Source organism: Macaca nemestrina, chromosome 7, assembly GCF_043159975.1.
Source record: "Macaca nemestrina isolate mMacNem1 chromosome 7, mMacNem.hap1, whole genome shotgun sequence".
NCBI lineage: Eukaryota > Metazoa > Chordata > Mammalia > Primates > Cercopithecidae > Macaca > Macaca nemestrina.
The window spans coordinates 19,610,879-19,632,449 of NC_092131.1; the positions used below are offsets into that span (position 1 = coordinate 19,610,879).

A 21,571-nucleotide genomic window follows, 5' to 3' on the forward strand; every position below is an offset into this window, starting at 1 on the left:
AACAGGGAGTAACATGGCCTGCGTTTTGACTTTTCCAACAGTGATTGATCAGTTCAACTCCCCGCTGGAGTGGAGCTCTTTACCCCACTTAGGTAATTAGGTTTATCATCTCCTAATACCTTCTTTACACAACAGCCAGCCTGCACCATGACAGAGACTATAATAAGAATTGGAATAATAAAGGGAGAAAAACACCGAAGTACGATGGCCGTTCATTGTTGCACGAGACATTTCTGTGACGCCTGATAGCATTGCGTGTGCGTCACAACCCCAAACTTCCTGCCATCGCAGAAAAGCCTCCAGCTGACCCTATTTATTTCCAAAGTAATGAAATTACCCTACCGAGAACAGGGACCTTAGAGAATTCTATGTGTTTCAAAAACCAGGAAACATTTTCTTTCCAATGACATCTTATTGGAAAACAATAGAAGAAAAATTATATTACTAGTAGATCAGGAGTGATTATGCCTAAGTCACATCTTCTATTAAGATATAACAAGCTCATCCTTTTTTCCTTTGTTTTGTGACAAGAGGACTTTTTAAGTCTCTAGACGTTCATCTCTTCTCTGCTCTTGGTATCACCACCCCTTGGTACTTAGATAGAGTAGTTGGGTAGCCCTCTCCTATTTACTTCCTCTCCAAGTTCAACAACATGTTTGTTTTTAAATCTGGTGATTTGTTGTGTTTCTTACACATTGTTTCAACAAGGAAGCTAAGGGAGGAGGTGAATTACAAATGACAGAGAGACAGCTTTCAATTTGGACCCTTGTAGAAAAATGTAAGCATTTCTAACTCAGTTTATACTTTATTATTATTTTTTTAACTGGGACTCCTGGTGCTTATCTTTTAGAACTCAAATGGGTACCTAGCAACTGATCACATTTCCTAACCGCAGGCTTGGTGACCCAGTGTTCCATCCTCACATTTGAAAGCTGGCTCAAAGAAGACATCGGTGCTTTGTTTCTGACATGTTTTGTATTTGTTTATAAACAAACTCTCTTCTTCTTTATCCCCCACCCTGACTCCTCAGTGGCCGTTCCCGCAGCAGCACCGGTGTGCCAGCCCAAGAGTGCCACTAACGGGCAACCCCCGGCTCCGGCTCCAACTCCAACTCCGCGCCTGTCCATTTCCTCCCGAGCCACAGTGGTAGCCAGGATGGAAGGCACCTCCCAGGGGGGCTTGCAGACCGTCATGAAGTGGAAGACGGTGGTTGCCATCTTTGTGGTTGTGGTGGTCTACCTCGTCACTGGCGGTCTTGTCTTCCGGGCATTGGAGCAGCCCTTTGAGAGCAGCCAGAAGAATACCATTGCCTTGGAGAAGGCAGAATTCCTGCGGGATCATGTCTGTGTGAGTCCCCAGGAGCTGGAGACATTGATCCAGGTGAGCAGGGGGTGAGTCGACCTTAGACCAACTGGTGGGGTGGATGGCAGTGTTGGTTTTATCTTCTGGGTCTCAAGTCTTGCTTTCAGTTGAGAGGCTCCTGGTGGTCATGGAAGTTCTCTCCGGGGAGGTGACATGTGAGCTGAGACCTCCAAGAAGCGATAGTGAGGCATGTGACAGTGTGGGGGAAGGAGGGTCTGTGTTCTGCATCTTGTCTTGGATGAGTGGTCAGAGGTGGCAGCAGGACAATGGACTTTGGATTTTCAAGTTCAAGCCCACCTGTGTGTGCTGATTAACTCCTTGGTTCTGAACTCTCTGTGGAATGCTGGGATAGAACCCAAAGAAGGAAAGAATTTTAAATATGCAGATTTAGAATAAGCAGGGATATATTAACCTGTCCAAGGTCCATGAAGATGAGGTAGAGAAGAGGCCACCAGGTGTGTGGGTGAAGAGGCTGTCAGTGGCCTGAGACAGCTGTTATAGTGGATTTATGGGGATGAAATAATATGGATCACAGTAGTAGTAATCATCAGGTTTGCTGTTTTTGAATACTTACTGTGTATCAGGCACTGTACTAAGGCCTTTATGTACCCTGGATATTAAGGAAAAAAGATTCATAGGAAAATGGAAGCAGAGAACTTGAACTGCAGCCTAAAGAAGCAAGGCAACACTTCTGGGCAACGGGTATGGGCTTCACAGGGGTGGCCTGTGGCAGTGAGGAGCTATAGGAAAGCCAGAGAGTCATCTAGAGGGCTGCGGTGCGAGGGACTGGATCAGGACGGTTGAGAAGTCCGGGAAGCCAAAGAGAAAAGCAGTTCCCATGAGGACGAAAGGGAAATGGTGGAGAGACCTGTTGGAGGGCTTCATCTTGGACTTGAAGGAGGAAGGCTGCCTCTGAGGCTGAAGTTGCACTTTCTATCCCAGACACCCTGCTGAACTACAAAGAGTGGGTTAATGTGAGGGAGAGTCTCATCTTTCTGGGGGCTCTAAAGTTTGGAAGGTGGAGGGATGGAAAAGACAGTTTTTACCATTCCTTCTGGCTCTGGGATGATGCACATTAAATTCTAGTGGCTGCAACAATCCAAGATAGTGTAGGATTCACCAGTCTGCGCTGTTTTAGTATTTATTTATTTCCTACCATACCAACAGAGTAGGGGAATTCTGATGCTACTTATGATCTAGCACCTTCATAGCAATCATATTCTTGTCAGTTAGTTTTAATAATGACTTGACTCTTAAATAAGTAGAAATACAAATTCTTCCCTTCCTGGGAGTAAATATGATTTCATAACTATGCCCTATAATTCTTCTCAAAAAAATAAAATGTTAAAAATCCAAGGGTAGCATTTCATAGAACTGTTGCATAGGGAGTCAGTTCTCCGAATGGCTTTGTCTTTTGTTTTCTTTTTCTTTTTTGAGACAGGGTCTCATTCTGTCACTTACGCTGGAGTGCAGTGGTGTGATCATGGCCCATTGCAGGTTCAACTTCCTGATCGAGGTCTCAACTGATCCTTCCGCCTCAGTCTCCCGAGTAGCTGGGACTACAGGCATGTGCCACCATGCCTGGCTAATTTTTGTATTTTGTTTGCAGAGACAGGATTTTACTATGTTGCCCAGGCTGGTCTTGAATTCCTAGGCTCAAGTGATCTGCCTGCCTTGGCCTCCTAAAGTGCTGGGATTACAGGTGTGAGTCACCACGCCCATCCCTTTTTTTCTTTCATGGGAAAATGCTACCACATTTGCAGTGATGAGATTTTTGTACTAATCAGTGCCAGATTTAAAGCCTAGCATGCTATAGAGAATGGAAGAAACAATTCTGGAGTAGTTTTAAGTAGGAGTATAATTACACTTATACACATTGTTGTGATATGGGGTAGGATCCTTTTTAATTAGTTGTAAGACATGTAATAATAACCTGATAGGTGATCTGAAGTGAATCTAGTATCGTGCGTGAGTTTTCCTTCTTTAGGCCGTAAGATCTTGAAGAAAAGGAATGCATTGTCTTATCTTTACCTCCATGTGTGACCTATGCTTTGCTTTGCCTCTAATTATTGCCCAATAGATAAATGTTTTTAGAGCAAGATATCAAAGTAAATTGTAGAACACTGGTGATGTCACAACCTATGTGAGCTTATCCATGCATTTGTTGATTAGTTCAACATTTCTGGATTTCCCATTCTTTAACCCTCTTCTTTATGAGAGAGCTCAGAGACCTGAATGAAGGACAGGATCGGGGACCGTGGAGGTCCTAATTCTGATGCTGCCATTAAGACTTGTGCCCTGTTTTGACCTCAAAGATTTCTCTGTGAAATGAGATAGGTGTGTGCATGTGTGTGTTTGTGTGAATGTGTTTGCACATACACACATGTGTGTGCATTTAAGATAATTTTATAACAATTTAAAAAGCTACTCTTTATTAGGCACCTGTTATGAGCTGGGCATCATATACCCATTATCTCATTTAATCTTATCAACAACACTCTTAAGTTTATATCATGATTCCCATTTTACAGGGGAGGAGACATCAGTTTCCTTAAAGAGGAACTTTCCAACCACTGAAGTGGTAGAGCTGGCAGTCAAAGCAAGGTTGGACTGACTGTACACTCTCTCATCTAAATAGTCTACAGGCCCTTTAAGGAGGTCTTGGTTTATAATAGGCTCCAGTCTCTTTTAAACATGTGCTTTATGTTGAATGCTGTATTAGTCCATTCTCACTATAAAGAACCACCTGAGACTGAGCAATTTATAAAGAAAAGAGGTTTAATTGATGCACAGTTCCACAGGCTGTATAGGAAGCATGGCTTGGGAAGCTTCAGGAAACTTAAAATCATGGCAGAAGAAGAAGGGGAAGCAGGCATGTCCTATATGGCTGGAGCAGGAGGAAGAGAGAGTAAAGGGATGCTACACACTTTTAAACACCCGTATCTTGGCCTGGAGCAGTGACTCACACCTGTAATCCCAGCACTTTGGGAGGCCAAGGTGGGCAGATCACCTGAGGTCAGGAGTTCAAGACAAGCCTGGCCAACATGGTGAAACCCCATCTCTTCTAAAAATACAAAAATTAGCCAGGCGTGGTGGTGTGCGCCTGTGGTCCCAGCTACTAGGGAGGCTGAGACAGGAGAATCTCTTGAACCCTGGAGGCGGAGGTTGCAGTGAGCCGAGATCACACCACTGCACTTCAGCCTAGGCGACAGAGCATGACTCTGTCTCAAAACAAAAACAAAAACAAAAACAAAAACAAACAACCAAACAAACAGATCTCATGAGAACTCACTCACCATCACAAGAACAGCAAGGGGGAAATCTGCCCCCACCATGCCCCTCCTCCAACATTGGGGATTACAATTCAACATGAGATTAGGGCAGGGACATAAATCTAAACCATATCCAACACTTTCCAGAATTTTAGTAGTCAAAAAGTATTAGATGGCCAGGTGTGGTGGCTCATGCTGGTAATCCCAGCAGTTTGGGAGGCCAAGGCGGATGGATTGCTTGAGTCCAGGAGTTCGAGGCCAGCCTGTACAATGTGGCAAAACCGTTTTGTACAAAAAAGTACAAAAATTAGATGGGTGTGGTTGCACATGCCTGTAGTCCCAGCTACTTGGGAGGCTGAGGTGGGAGGATCACCTGAGCCCGGCAAGTCGAGGCTGCAGTAAGCCATGATTGTGCCATAGTACTCCAGCCTGGGAAACAGAGTGAGACCTTGTCTCAATAAATAAATCATTAGAGTTCCTGGCTGCCTAACAGGAATCATTTCTGTTTCTTCTCCCTATACACATTGAGCATCAGTCGTGGATCTGGGATGCTTTTAGATTTCCATCTATTATGACTTAAAGACTCATCCTTGTGTTTATCTACAGTTTTTCTCACAATATAAGTTAAGCAGGTTTAACTGCGGAATCTGTGTCAAATCATTGCACCAAATCATTACGTTTTGCCCTTCAGTTCACTGATACCTTCACAAGGATGAAAGTGTCCATTCTTACAGACCAGGGAGCTTTCTCACACTTTATGCCTCTGAGCAGCACTGTAAATAGTGATCACAAGAAACACAGTATTTAAAAATAGTCTCTCTTCACATCTAGAAGGGTTTTCAGTGTGCTGTGTTTTAAGCTGGAAAGATAGTAAGTACTATTGTATCTCACCCAAGTCTGAAAGGAGTGACCGGTGGGTAGAAAGTAGATGGAAAGGATTTATTTTGTCATGTCTCTTGGCTGGATTGAGTGAACCCCTCATAAAGCCAAGCTGGAATGTGTACTTCATATTATTAATAACCAAAATAGAGTACCCAGAACAGCACGATGCCCTCAAAATGCCTGCATAGCCTAGAAGAGCCGTAGCTCTTAGAGTCATAGTGGGGAGGGATTTTCTGACAAGTAAGACCACTTTATGGGGTACCGTCGGACTCCACAGGACAGTGGTGGGCCACTGTCCCTAAAGGTGAAGAAAGATGGGTTGCTCTTATGAAGGGGACATTCTCATCCATTCATTTAGTCATTCATTCATCCATCCATCCATTCACTCGTTCTCAGAATTGCTGCTGAACTCCTGCTGTATCAGGTAACATGCCGGGTGTTGGGGAGAGAAAGAAGACATGGCCGGGTGCTATGGCTCATGCCTGTAATCCCACCACTGTAGGAGGCCGAGGCGAGCGGATCACGAGGTCAGGAGTTTGAGACCAGCCTGACCAACATGGTGAAACCCTGTCTCTACTAAAAATACAAAAATTAGCCGGGCATGGTGGCAAGTGCCTGTAATCCCAGCTACTCAGGAGGCTGAGGCAGGAGAATCACTTGAACCCAGGAGGCGGAGGTTACAGTGAGCTGAGATCGCACCATTGCACTCCAGCCTCAGCAACAGAGTGAGACTCTGTCTCAGAAAAAAAGAAAAAAAGAAAAAAAAAAAAGAAGACACACCTTGAGCAAGTGACTCACCTCTTGTTTCTTCACAATAGAATATAGAATGTGGCCTCAGGGTGTTGAGAGGATTAAATGCAGTAATTCATGAGAAAGGCTTTGAACTGTGCTTGGCACATGGTAAGTGCTCACAAAAGGATTATTACTGCTGCTTCTATTGCTGCTACTGTTCTTAGTATTATTCAGGGAGCTCAGAGTTTCAAGCAGTGGTTCTTAATGGGCTGGGGTGGGGCCACTGGGGAGGGGATGTTTGCCTCTAGGGGGCATTTGGCAATGTCTGGAGACATTTTTGGTGGTTACAGCTGGGGAGGTGCTATAGACATCTAGTGGGTAGAGGCCAGGGTTGCTGCTAGACACCCTACAGTGCACAGCATAGACCCCCCTCCCACAAAGAATTATCCAGTTCAACATGCTAATAGGTTGAGAAGCACTGGAGGAAGAGGCATGTAAGCCAATAATTAAAATCTGTTGGAATAGAGCTATCTGACAGATGTCAAAAAAAAATGGAGCCCTAGTGAGGCAAATAGAGCTCAGAGGATATTTTGTGGTTATTTATCTCCTTCAGTCCCCACAGCTATTCTATGAGGATAGTCTTTGGTGCCCACATACAGATGAGGAAGTGAGGCAGCAGGAGCTGAAATGATGGATTAAGGTCACCTGGTTAGAAATGGAGGATCCAGGGTTTACTGCCAGGCAGTCTGACCACATATTCCAGGAGCTGAACCACCATGCATTGGAACAGAAACACAAAATCTGGGAGGGATTCATTGGGTAGGCCATGGTTGGAGGGTATCCCGATGGCTGGCATGTGGCCCATGGGAAAATGCTAACAAGTTTGTGGTGACAAGAATGTTATACTAATCAGTGCCAGATTTGAGGCATTGCAGGTGGTTAGAATGGCTTGAACTGAGAAGTATGACAGCACGTGGAAATGACACTGGGAAGGGGTTCGTGGGAGCTGGACTGAGGAGGTGCCTAGAGGACCTTTATGCTGTGGAATGTCGAGTCACTGAAAGCTTTAAGCGAGGATTGGAAGGTGGAAATTGGCTGACGAAAAAACCTTTTAGCAATGAGGAAGTTGGGTTGGAAGAAGGAGAAATTAGAGGAAGGAAGACCAGTTAGAATGTTGTAACATCACAGGTGAGAGATGCTGAGAGATAGAGAAAAGGCTATATTTAAAAGAGTTGACAAAGAAAACTTGAAAATTACTCAAACCTCATTCAGCGAAGATTTCTGGGGTGCCTGCTATGTGCTTCATATCCCTGCATGGCCTGTAGCCCCCAAGACCCTGGAGTTAATCTCCCCGCATTAAATGCTATACCACTTAATGAGCTGTGTGACTTGGGCAAATATCACAGTCGCCCCTGGCCTCCACTGCTTTTCTGTGAAATGGAGATTCTGATCATAGTGTCTACCTGTTAGGGTGCTCTGAGGATTGAACAAAAGCAGCTCAGTAACTTTGAGCTCTTGTTATTGCTGCTGCTTATTTGCTAGGGAAGGAAGAAAAAAAGAAACCAGAAAACTCTTAAATGATGAGCATTGTTGAGTTCTGCTGAGGGAAAAGAGAAGAAGGTGTCTGAAATGCCCCTTGGGCTTCAAACCCTACATTTTCCAATAGACAAATTTTATTTCTATTGTTCAAGTGCAGAGTGTCCATCACAGAAGTCGCTCCCTGAGGGCTGGGCTGGGCTGCCTACACCATGATGCTCTGTCTTTGTGGCTGGAGCTGGCTTCAGCACAGCAAGTTTCTATTCCATTGAGAGGGTTTACTGTGGGCATCTAGAATGTCATCTTTATCCTTAGCCTTACCGGAGACTCTAAGTCTCACATTTATTAAGTAGACACTAGGGCCGGCTCCACTGATCTCTGTTCCCCCTGCTTCTCTGATTGGTTTGAGACACAGTTTCAGAGAATCTGAGGGACCCAGTGGGCTCAGGCAGCCTCAAAGGAGCAGGTCACCTGACCAGTGGAGTGACCATTGATTCCAAGGTGTGACCGAGTGAAAGGGCTTAAATCCCCAATGCCTGACTGTGATTAAACCCTAATGAGGTGTGTGGATCTTCTAGGGGAAGGGCCAGGCCCCTTTAATAAGGATGCTTCTGAACAAAGACAATGACGCTAATCCCAATTCCACTAGGACTGAGTTTGATGTCCTAGGGCAAGCTGCTTAACCCGAGCTGGGGCTCAGCAGTTCAGCTCATAGAGGACACAAAAGATGCATCCATCTCTAGAATCTTACCTCTGAGATGTGAGGGAGTGTGCAGGCGATTGTAACTGGGAAACTTCCTACAGAGCTGGTGTAATAATAAAATAGAGCTACCACTTACTGATTGTTTACTTTCCTCTAGACTCTGTTCTAAGTGCTTGAATCCTCTAGCTCATTTAACTCTTGCAAGAAGCCTACAAAGTAGGTACTGTTTTTATTCCTTTTTTTAAAAACAGGGTCTTTCTCTGTCATCCACACTGGAGTGCAGTGGTGCAATCATGGTTCACTGTATCCTCGAACACCTAGGCTCAAGCAGTTCTTCTGCCTCAGCCTCCTCAGAATGTTTCTGAGGGCAGGTTGGTCCAATCACCTCAGAGTGAGCAGGTTATCTTGCTCCTTGGAAGGCTGGCTTCTTCCCTGCCTCACTTCAGTCCCTGCCTCCAGCAAGTTACTGAAGTCGTCAGAGGCCTCTCCACCGTGAGATGGACACTGTCTGTTTGTGGGACTACAGGTGGATACCACCAGACCCAGCTAATTTTTAATTTTTTTTTTTTTTGGTAGAGACAGGGTCTCACTGTGTTGCTCAGGCTGGTCTGAAACTCCTGGCCTCAAGCAATCCTCCCACCTCGGCCTCCCAAAGTGCTGATATTACAGGTTTGAGCCACCATGCTCAGTCCAAAGTAGGTTCTATCATCATCATCTCATTTTATGGATGAGCAAATAAATCCCAAGAAGTTAAATAACTTGTCCAAGTCCAGACAGCCAATAAGCGATTAAACTGGGATTTGAGCCCCAGGAAGCCAGACTCCAGAGCCCACACAACGGAACCCTTGTGCCATATTGCTCACTTGCATCAATGGTGAGTATCCCCTCACTGACATGTAGACCTCTTCGTAAAGCTTTTACTCCAAGGAAAAGGCTGGAGGGAGAAGGAAACGTGATTCAAGAAAACTGGGTTGTCTGGCATGGTGCTATGGCACTCCACATGGGGAATATTGTATTTTCAAAGAAAGGGTGCGTTAGAAAGGGAATGATCATGGACATTACATCAGATAGACTTGGTCCCTTAACGACACTAAACCTAAGGCTCCTCCTCATATTAAAGGGATCACAGTCCTCATTCGGATGATTGTGGGGAGTGAGTGAACCTAGCAGAGTGGCTGGCATGTCACTGGCATTTAGGAAACGCTATTTCCTTCCCCCATCTGTCTGTCTTCTCTCAAGCGAACTGAGTAGACAAAAGATAATTGTACCTGGAGTACTCGCATTTCTTTGGCAGTAGAATAAAGTAAATTAAATGTAGTTTTGAAGTTGAGGTTTCCATGAATTTGATTTGGCGGTCACTCTGTCCCAAGAAAGCCTTTATCTTTGACATCCTCACATGCCACAATTGCTTATCTCCCCGTTCCCAGTGCAATTGTCCTAGAAGCTTCTGTACTGACTAGTCTTGGAGAAAGCCACAAAACATTCATCTTTTGTGATCCTCAAAGAATAAAATCGTGAGGAGCCCTCACTGACTGACGGGGAAGTGAAGAATGAATGCTTCGGTTTGCAGGGATGATGATGTGCAGCAGTCTTTTTTCAGGGTATGAAACAATCCCAGATGTTTTAAGATCTTGAGTGTCTTCAGAGGAGCTCGAGTGGTCTCATGGCTGCCATTTCTTCTGGCCATAGCCTCGCTGAAGGGAGTAGCATTTCACAGGAGTGGGTTTAGGGTTGGATGAGGCGCCCATCGGGAAGGACATGGGATTTTTCATTCTAAGTGCCTTGCCGTAAAGCAAACGACAGGGGTCTATTCCTCTCTCTCTGGAGAATGTTTCTGGGAGCAGGTTGGTCTAATCCCTTCAGAGTGAGGAGGTTATTTCACTCCCTGGAAGGCTGGCTTCTTCCTTGGCTCACTTCAGTCCTTGCCTCCAGGGAGAGGGGTCTCTCCAACACGAAACTGACACCGTCTGTTCGTGATAGTTTCTCTGAAGAAAGTCCCGGGGCTTTCATCTGCTTGGCTGGCGCTAGGTCTGGAACTGCTTGGAGCATGAGCCTTTTAGGGGGGTCTCTTCCCATCGGTTTTCTCTCTCTCTCTCTCTCCGACTGCTCCAGTGACTCTTTAAGTTGGAGAACAGGAACTTGACCATTGGTTTTCGCTTTATGACCTCTCTGGGATTCCCCGCTTCCGCCCCCAAGATGGCGTCTCACTCTATTGCCCAGACTGGAGAGCAGTGGTGAGATCTCAGCTCACTGCAACCTCCGCCTCCCGGATTCAAGTGATTCTCCTGCCTCAGCCTCCCGAGTAGCTGGGATTACCGGCCTGCTTCACCACCCCAGCTAATTTTTGTATTTTTAGTAGAGACAGGGTTTCACCAGGTTGGCCAGGCTGGTCTCAAACTCCTGACCTCAGGTGATCTGCCTGCCTCAGCCTCCCAAAGTGTTGGGATTATAGGCGTGAGCCACCGTGCGTGCTCAGGACTTTTTTTTTTTAATGCTTTCCAAATAGAGCCTCAGATACTTTGCTCAGTATTTAGGCCTTAGACTGTGTTTGATGCGTATTATTTGGCACCATTTATTATTTTTTTCATTAAAAAAATTAAAAAATAACATATAATAATTGTATGTATTTATGAGGTACATAGTGATGTTTCCATACCTACAATGTATGGTGATCAGATCAGGGTAATTAGCATATTCATCATCTCAAACATTTATCATTTCTTTGTGTTGGGAATCTTCAATATCCTCCTTCTAGCTATTTGAAACTTTATACTAGATTGTTGTTAACTGTAGTCATCCTGCATATAGAACACTAGAATTTATTCCTGTTATCTTGCTGTAATTATGTCCCCTTTAACAAATCCTTCCCTATCCCCCCCTCCCCTGACTCTTTCCAGTTAGCATCATTTATTAGGCACTGATTCTGTGCGAGCTGGTGCTAGAGAGTTTACATATATTACTTATATTACTTAGCTTCATTTGCCTCTCGCCATTGCACCAAGAGGTGGCCACTGTTGCTGCCCCATTTTACAGAGTGCAAAGTTCTTGTAGCTAGCTAGTGACCAAAGTAGGACTTGAGTCTAGTTAGATCTCTCTGACCCCAGAGGCCACGCTCTCTTAATCATACTCTCCTTGGCTTGACACAGTGGGCTTAGAGAGTACATAAATGAATCAAGACAAATTCGTCTTGATGAAGGGAAAACCCACTTGGATGACATGATGAGAAGGCTCCTTTGTGACAGTTAGTGCTTGCCTTCTAACACAGAGCTCTGTCTCCTGTCCTCTCCCTGTATTTGTAAGCTTTCTGACATACAGAGAGCCTCCATGATGAGGCTAGGGTGCCAGACTGTTGGCCTCTGGCTTACTGACTCATTTTATTGGCTGTGCTCCTTGGGCCTGACTCCACCATGCTTTAGTGGAGAAGGATTTAGTCTAAGATGTGGGCAGTGGCATGTGAGGAGTGGGCACCGTGCTGTGGTCCTGGGTGTGAACCTTTGATGTTGTCATGGCAAACAAAGCTGCTATTCCTCAGATGAGAGGGCAAGAGATTATGAACTGCCAAAATGTCCTCTCCATACCCAAGGAGATGTTGGGTAATTTGCATGACCCATAAACATTTCCCAAGACCGTGGTTCTGCTCTCCTGCCAAGACCGTGGTTCTGCCCTCCTGCCAAGACCCGAGTCACTCACTTGCTCACTCACTTACTCATTTGTTCACTCGCTCATTTATTCTTTCATTCAACAAACTTGATTGCCTACTGTGCTAGATGCGGGGATGTAATAATGGCGAATAAAAGACAGACATGGTCTCTGCCTTCTTGGAGCTTATAGCTAGGAGAACCAAATGTTCCAGGTTTTGTGGTTCTGGAGTAATTGTTAATAGTGCCCCTTTCCCTCTCAAAAGTGTCCTGGGGCTGGGCATGGTGGCTCATGTCTATAATCCTAGCATTTTTGGAGGCTGAGGCAGGCAGACTCTTGAGCTCAGGAGTTTGAGACCAGCCTGGGCAACATGGCAAAATCCCGTCTATATTAAAAACAAAATGTCTTGGTTTGAAAGATAAAATATGGGATTATAAATCATGCTGCTATAAAGACACATGCACACGTATGTTTATTGCGGCACTATTCACAATAGCAAAGTCTTGGAATCAACCCAAATGTCCATCAGTGACAGACTGGATTAAGAAAATGTGGCACATATACACCATGGAATACTATGCAGCCATAAAAAAGGATGAGTTCATGTCCTTTGTAGGGACATGGATGCAGCTGGAAACCATCATTCTCAGCAAACTATCGCAAGAACAGAAAACCAAACACCGGATGTTCTCACTCATAGGTGGGAATTGAACAATGAAATCACTTGGACTCTGGAAGGGGAACATCACACACTGGGGCCTATTATGGGGAGTGGGGAGGGGGGAGGGATGGCATTAGGAGTTATACCTGATGTAAATGACGAGTTGATGGGTGCTGACGAGTTGATGGGTGCAGCACACCAACATGGCACAAGTATACATATGTAACAAACCTGCACATTGTGCACATGTACCCTAGAACTTAAAGTATAATAATAAAAAAAAAAGAAAGATAAAATATATGGTGACCCTACTTATAGACAGTGGGAGAACCAAACCTTATGCATGTTCTTACACAAATAATTGCAACTGAAAGCCAGATGAAAGTTGCAAAGGAGAGGGAGCTAGAGCTATGGGATACCCGAAGAGGAGAACTGATTTAATATGACAAGGATTCCAGGCAGAGGGGGCTGAGTCAAGGCCCTGGATGGGAGGAAGCAACATGCCATGGCTGAAGACTTGAGAGAAGTGAGCAAATGTGGCCAAAGGGCATTTAGCAAAGGGAACTTAGAAAGCAATTTGGCTGGAGACAGGCAGGAGTCAAACCACGCAGGGGTTGATTTTGAATTTTATCTTAAGAGTACTGTGAAGCTTACAGTTATGTTTTCAGCAGCAGAGTGATAGGATCTGGTCAATCAGTACATTGCCATTTTGGTCCTTCATATGGGTTTACCAAAGGGTTTTATGTTATTCATTCGTTAATTCAATGACTCAACTAAATGGAGCGACAACTGTGGCACTCTGCTAAGTGTTTTGCTCTGGACTTCTGAACTGAATTGTCCTCAGTGGTGCCAAAACTCAACTCTTGCAGAAAACCTTTATGGGCCCTTTATGTTGGGTCATGTCCTGCTTGGCCCCATTTGCCCTACACTCGCTAGTTGTCCTACACTCGCTAGACTCTCTTGGGTGACCTTCGCTTTTCTCTGTCCCCTTCCCATGACTGTGAGCTCTTTGAAGTTGAATCTGTGTCTTTTATCACTATATCCCTTCTGCCTGGCACAGTGGCTGGCCAATAGAAGATGCTAAAGGGTTGAGGAATGAAGGAATGGTGGTTTTTGTATCTGGTTTTATTTTTTTATTTTTTTATTTTTAGACAGAGTCTTGTTCTGTCTCCCGGGCTGGAGTGCCTTGGCGTGATCTTGGCTCACTGCATCCTCCACCTCCCAGGTTCAAGCAATTCTTCTGCCTCAGCCTCCCTAGTAGCTAGGACTACAGGCATGCACTACCACACCCAGCTAATTTTTGTATTTTTAGTAGAGATGGAGTTTACGATATTGGCTTGGCTGCTCTCGAACTCTTGACCTTGTGATCTGCCCGCCTCGGGCTCCCAAAGTGCTGGGATTACAGGCATAGGCCACTGTGCCCAGCCTTTGTATCTGTTTTGAAGATCAAGAGACCTTCATTTAGAACCTTCACAGAAGGAAAGCAAAAAATTCTTTTATTACTACGTTAAACAAGTCCTTTCTTTTTGGTCTGGTTGTCAATAGTACTTCTCTGGATCCACCTCCTGGATTCAAGTGATTCTCCCGTTTCAGCCTCCTGAGAAGCTGGGACTACAAGTGCATGCCACCACACCCAGCTAAGACAAAAACTCACCTTTTTGTCATCTTTATGCATGAGCAGATTCTCTTGGTATCTATAGCCATCAAAACTTTACATATTTCCATATTTAGGGACATAAGAAGTTTTAGGAAAGCAGTGTGTTGGAAAGCACAGCACCTGAGATGTTCATGGAAATACTTGTTGCGACTTCAGAGTGCAGATCCAGAGCAGCCTTTGTCGGCCCTGGGCCATCCCCTATTTCAAGCAGCCTTTTGTCCAGGAAGTTTAGGTAGCAGCTCAGGCAGCAGGTGAGCTCTGGAGAATGCAGATTCGGGTTCTTTGAGCCCAGGGGCACAACTCTGAGTTGAAGTGACTCCTTTTGGTTGTTGCTTTGAATTCAGTAAGAGCTGCCCTTTCACCAGCAAAGCAGTCACACAAAAGATGCGTCAGTGTGTGCAAGATCAGGCCTGCAGCCTCCAGCCTGTGTCTACAGGCCTCCGAGTCATTATTATTACTGTTTCTATCCCTGGGGTTATTGATTTCATCACTGTTCAGTGAAGGAGATCTAAAGCTTTTAAGCCAGAAATTAAAGAGGTAATGGAAATTGGCATGCCACTGGAAAATGAATTTGCAAATGAGAATTCAAAGTTCTAAAAAAACTCCCATAAAAATAAAACCAAAACCCAGAAGTGAATGCTCCTGTGACTGCATTTTTATACAAATGTGCATGGTTTGTTCTCGTTTAGAGGGTTGCTGTATACATTATGGAATAATGAGATTCTGATGGTATCTGGTTCCTACAATTGCTCTTATTACTTATCACAATAAAATGTATTCATTTATATAACTAATACTTACTTAGTACCTATCATGAAGCAGGTGCTGTGTTTGGCTCTAGTGATTAAAAAATAATAAAAATGCAAGATGCTGCCACCCTGTCCTCAAGGAGCTTGAAGTTCAGTATTAATTATATCACTAGCTAATTCTGGCATAGTGCTTACTGTGGACAGGAACTGCTCTAAATGCTTTATGTGTAGTAACTCATTTAAATATTACAGTGATCCTATGAAGTGGGGTAAGCAACAGAGGAGCAGAGAAGTTAAATAATTTGCCCAAGCTGAAGTGAGAGGTGGAACTGTGATCCAGCCAAGGCAGTCTGGCTCTAGAATCCATGCTTTTTAGCCATGATGCTCTACTCTAGTGGATAGTTACAGCCCAGTATGACTGGTTCTAGAAGACAAGGAATCACTCAGGTCCTTAGTCAGGACAGAGCAGGAGTCTCTGACTCAACTTATGGGACCCCCAAGAGGATCTTCATTGACCTGTGAGTCAACTGCAGAGAGTCATGATTACTTCCTGGTTGTCCTTTAGAGTGACAGGGCTTTGTGTCTTAACATAAGGTGTTGAGGCTGGATCCCTTTTCGATCTAAAACCAATGTCCATGGATTATCATTCAGGTCTACAATTATATTGGGAACATTTATTTTTCCTTCCTTCTCTTTGGAAATGGGCAGAAGAGATGAAAAGCCTGCTGGTGCAGCTTAGCTTTACTGAGTAAGTGAGTGTTTAATCTTTTGTTTTTTTACAAATGGAGATAAGAAATACAAATGATGACTTCTCTATGCTGTCCTTTGTTTTTAGTTGGAAGAAGGTGACATGACAGATGAGCTTTAGAAAAATGTTTAGAAGCTGAACAGAGCACTATTTGTGGAAGGTAGAAGGCTAGAGTTAAAAGAGAGGACTTTTAACCAGCCTTAGCTCTGACACTTCCTAACTACTATAACCGTGGACAAGTTACTTCTGTTTTTCTGCAGTCTCACTTGTAAAATGGGACTAGTAATAGAATCAGTGATTACAGGATTTTGTGAGGACTAATTAGGATAAGAAGGCAGAGTCTGGCACATTGCAAGTGCTGGCAGCTGTGATTAATTTTAGGAGTATTCTAGAACTTTCCCTGAAGTTTCTAGCGTTGTCTCCACTTCCTTGTTTCTCCCCCTATCAAACTATGCTCACAGGAGATTTGGTGACTCATTCTTAAAGAGGCACAGAGAATGATTTTTTTTTTTTTTTTTGGTACGGAATCTTGTTCTGTAGAGGGCAGTCTTGTTCTGTGGGGGCTGGAGTACAGTAGCACGATCGTGGCTTACTGTAGCCTCTGCCTCCTGGGCTCAAACGATCCTCCCACCTGAGCCTCCTGAGTGGCTGGGACTTCAGGCACGCACCACCATACTTGGCTAACTTTTGTATTTTTTGTAGAGATGGGATTTTGCCATGTTGCCCAGGCTGGCCTTGAACTTCTGGGCTCAAGCAATCCTCCTGTCTCAGCCTCCCAAAGTATGGGGATTACTGGCGTGAGCCACTATGCCCAGCTGGAAATGAAATCTTAATTTGTGATTAATATTAATGACTCAAAAGCAACAAAAAGCCCTAAGTAAACAGCTACAATAAAAACAAGATAGCAGAATCTTCTCTTTTTCATGATGTTATTGATCATATAAATATTAAATTTCAGGCTCTGTTCAATGCAATGACAATGGAAGGAATAGTAACCTTCCATTTAGTGCACCGTGTAATGAATCAGAATTCCTGTAGCTGCTTTTGTAGTCTAGTACAGTTTGTTTGTTTTTTTAATAGAAATTGGATAGACCCACTTTTAATGGGAATGATCTCAAGTGCAGAGAGAGCAAGGCATATATCAAACACACTCCTCAGGACCAGGGCAATTTTTCAACATCAGTTGGCAAATTTGTTATTCAGCCTGTAGAGCGTGAGTCCAAACTGAGATGAAAGAGTGACAGCTTGTTGGTCTGAAAGTTTATTGATCATATCAAAGTATACACATCTATCCCTGATTCCTTAGTGGACTTGATACTTTCCTTATGGTTTAAAATTTATCTTATTTCTTCCTTCCATATAGTCAGAGAGAGACAGAGGAAATGCATTCTCCATCATAAGGCACAATTTGGAAGGTGAAAGAGTGCCCCCAAATATGGCCTGGTCTCGTAAGATAATATTTAGATAGATTAGTCATTAGTGAATACCCTAGATGCTAATGAATTGAGTCTCAGAAATCCCCATTGTAAGGGAGTAACTGGTGGTAGCAAGGAAAGCTAGTGTGTCTAAGACCATATGCCATGAGCAAGCATGCTAGCCCACCCTGGGTTTCTCTCTCCTCTGCTCCCAACAGACTCTCCCACTTGCCCTGTCCTTTCTGCCCGTGGCCTTCACTTTAGATTTATAACCAGGCTGTAAAGTTCTGATGAAAACTTACTGCCTGGCTCCCTGAGGACCTGAGGAAAGGCTAATATTTGCAGTAGGAAATATTTGGCCAATATTTTTCTAATATACTCCAAAATAATATTTGCAGTAGGTGTATTTTCCTACTTAGGGCAGTAGGAAAATACACGTCATTGTGATATCCACCACAGCACTTCAGGTGCCTCTTTCTTTGCCTTTTTATGGTCTGGTCTGCTTTTTATGAGGGACTCTGAAGTGGTGTGGCAGTTAGGAAGGCCGCTCGATCGTGGTGTGTCCACTCAGGTCAGCTTAGGCCTGACTGCCATGTTGGCTGTCTGTCTGGGTGGGAGGTAAAGGCACACGTGCGTCAGCCTGCATTCTCTTCCCTTCGTCTTATTGCAGATAGTGGGGTGCCCCAGACTGAGTGTGAGCCACCCTGCCCTTCCCAGAGGTGGGAAGCTGTGCGTCTGAGATGGAGAAAGAAAAGAACTCGAGGTGGAGAGAAGTGCCTATGCAGAGTTTAGGATGGTGAACTTCCTGTTGACAATTCTAAGAGCATTGTTTGCTAGCTTTGCTGCGCATCAGATGTGTACTATACACGCAGCACTTTACCATTCTCAGTGTCATGAGTCCCCTGGGGGCAGCAGTGTTGCCCACTGTACTAGGCCCTCACCAGGGCTGAGTTAATCTGTACTCTAGGAAGTGCTCCGAAAGGGTTCCTATTACTAATACTCCTGAATAAGAAATGACAAGGCACAGTGCCTGATGTCTTGTGTTCATTTTTAAACAACTCTGACAACAACCTTGCATGGAAGGTATTAGTCCCTCATTTTATAGATGAGGAAACCAAGGTTCAGAGAAGCTGAACAACTTGCAAGGCTGAACGGTTACTACTTTATCCAAGAACTTTCCCTGTTGCAAGAGTGATGTATGAGGTGCTTCCACCGTCTCCCTCTCTGTACTGAATCTAAGACATCTCTGAATCAGCCACAAAAGTGCCTCGCTGGGTGTGGCCCCAGAAATCCTCTCTGAGACCCTCCCATAGATGTTTGAAATATGAACTCACCTCGCCCTTGGATGTAAAGCTGCCCTTCCCCCAGCCACAGAAGATTCACTTATATGTGAAATACTTCTGAAGCAGGTGAAAGAAAAAGTAATTGTGGCAAGCAAATTAAATATTGTCTTTCCTCTTCAAACCCGAGGCTCTTCCGTCACAAATGTGCGAGGAGGTGGAGAGATGTTGCTGACCTGCTGCTGGGTTTTGAATCATTAGGGGTATTTATGAGTAGTAATGAATGTGGTCTGCCAATTGCCTTTCTCACAGGGGTTGTGGCTTTCCTTCCAACTGCTAATGGCTGGAATAGGCTCACTTTTAATACACTTTAGGAGCCACTTTCCACACTCATGCCCTCACCCTGCCTCAATCCCTGGCTAAATCTCCAATTCATAATCCATTTGCTGACTGTGCCATTTAGGGAGTAAGAACATTGTGGCCACAGCCACCATTGTAAGATGAAGTCCTTTCTCAAGAGACAAACAATCTGTTAGTAAAATGACCATACATCCTGGGTTGCACCCGTCCCGTGGTCCCAGCGTAGTTGTTAACAGAGCTACCTTTTTATTTGCAAGTTCCCTGCTTTGGACAATAGATCAACTGGTTACCCAGCTATTAGCATCCATGCATAAGGCACGAATCTGTTGTATTCTTCAGCCAGTCTGAGACAAGCCAAGAGATTACTGCTGCACCTTTGTTTGTCTTTCTTTTTGGTGGCACATAAGGACACAGAGAAACAGATGATCTCACCGAGTGCACAGATCATAGGAGAAAAGCCACAGACAGTTAGTGGTCCCCTGTGGGTCATCATTCATCCCAGTGCAGCACTAACACTCATGATGGTATCACACGCTGTCTGGAGCAGTGATTCATGTAGCTGGCGTTGCCTGATGGGAGGAAACTGGTGGGGGAAATGTGGTGGGGGGTCCTGTGAGGGGTCCAGTTACCTCCTCCTCCTCTCTTTCTAAGCACATCAGCTACAGATCCGCCTCACTTTGTGAGAGGTTGCCATTTCTCTTTTCTGCCTGTCAGATAGTCCTAATGCATGGTGTGGGGGTGGGGAGGACAAGGGAGAAAGAGGGATATAGAATCTTTTAGATCTTGCCCTCTTTCCAGTCAGCTCTCCACCTCTTTTTAAAAGAAACAAATCATTATTATTTTGGTGTTGTTGTTGAGTTGCTGTTGTGTTTGTCTAATTTTAGAAAGAAGTAAAATGTTTTCCTCTCACACCTCTGGGAAGATAATATACCCAAATTTATTCATTTAGTTTGTTCATTTATTTATTGTTGACTTAAAACATTCACTCCTGGGCCATTTACTCGGTAGCTGAGTGGGTGCTGGAAATGCCAGCTTAGAGGCTAAAAAGGAAATTCAAGGAGGAATGGAATTAAAATGTAAAGTAATACCCTCTTATCTACAGTATCCCCCCCATCTAATTATCTGTCTACCTCTATTGAATTATCTATCTCTGTGAATTTTTTGATCCTCATAAGATCTCGCTGAACTTGATAATGGTTGAAGTTGTAAGTGAACAAATGATGCTCATTGAGTCTGAAATTATTGCGTAACATTCGTTGAACCTCTACCCTGTAACATTTTTTGAGCTAAACTGTACAGAGCTCAGTCGTGCCATTTCATCATCTGTGTGCTCGTACATTCCTAACGGGCTGCCCTCCATTCACTTCTGCAGCCTAAATGCAGAGAAAAATCTTAAAAGCAAATGCATTTAATTTTAAAATGTTTTACTTGAGCTCAAACAATTAAGATCATTAGAAAATACTTTGAAAATTAATAAAAATTAAAACTATACACTCCATTAGAATTATTATTATTGAGTTAAAAATGATGTTGCCAATTCAAGTGGTAACAGTCAGTTATAACCCGAGTTTGCTGATTCACTTGAATTCTGGTTGTTTGCCAGAATTTTTCAGAGCCATAAGATCCAGATAGAAAATCAAACCTCATTCTCAGCATTGGGGCTTTCTAAAGCCTTATCAAAAGTTTGGTGACTCGTAGGAGAGCTTATTTTTCTCCTTTTCATTGAGTCTTGCTCTCAAGGAGTTAGTTCAGATCATCAGTGGCCCTACTTTGCCCATAACAACCCTTATGTATAATTTCCACAAAACTGCTTCCCCAAGGCATTTTGGTGCATTGCCCATTTTACTGAAGATTTGGCAGGGAGAGAGGAATTGACATCACAGATAGAACCCAGCTGAATTGGATACTAGATGGAGTTGCTCTTCAAAGACCTGGGCATTGCCACTATGGAGCCTGAATTTCCCACCTGTCTGTTGACACCCCTTTTTGTCGCCTTATTTCTTCTTGTCCTCCTTTCTCAGGGCTTTTCTGTTTTCTCTGATCCCTCCCTCTTAGGGCATAAAAATCAACCTTATCCCACTTTAATTAATTTATTCTTTAATTTTATTTTAACGCAGAGTGACTCATCTCTAATCAGCTTCGACAGCCAAATGAAGTTTGGTGTCTCCATTTGCATGTTCAAGGAAGCTGTCTAATTAGAAATGATCCCTTGTAAGGTCTCTTCTGCCTAAATTCTTGGACAATGGCTGTCCTTCTTCCTCATATGTCTGGAGGTGAAGATGGGAGTTGGGGAGGCGGCATGCATTCTGGGTACCAAAGGTAGAGGAAAGGCAAAACCATCTGCTTTGGGCCAGACAGGGTTGAATCCTGGCCTCTTCACTTCCTGACTGGGTGACCTAGGACAAGTTAATTAAGTTTCCTGAGCCTGTTTCCCCATCTCTAAGGTGGGGGATCATACTACTTTCTTGCAAGTTATGGAAAGGATAGAATGGAATGACACACAAGTTGTAGAAAGGATAAAACATAATGACACTTCCAATGCACCTGGCGAAGGGCAGGCACTTAACAACTGTTA

The 21,571-nt window shown here is 44.1% G+C and overlaps 1 protein-coding gene across 3 annotated transcripts in view; it reads left to right on the plus strand.

Annotated features, from left to right (window-relative positions):
- Positions 1–21,571, plus strand: part of LOC105467586 (potassium two pore domain channel subfamily K member 10) — a 165,324-nt gene that overhangs the window by 83,333 nt on the left and 60,420 nt on the right. For all 3 annotated transcript variants that reach the window (XM_011717307.3, XM_071099759.1, XM_011717306.2), the window contains one exon: positions 1,031–1,380. In XM_011717307.3, coding sequence (XP_011715609.1) covers positions 1,031–1,380 — 350 coding nt within the window. The remainder of the gene's footprint in view (positions 1–1,030; positions 1,381–21,571) is intronic.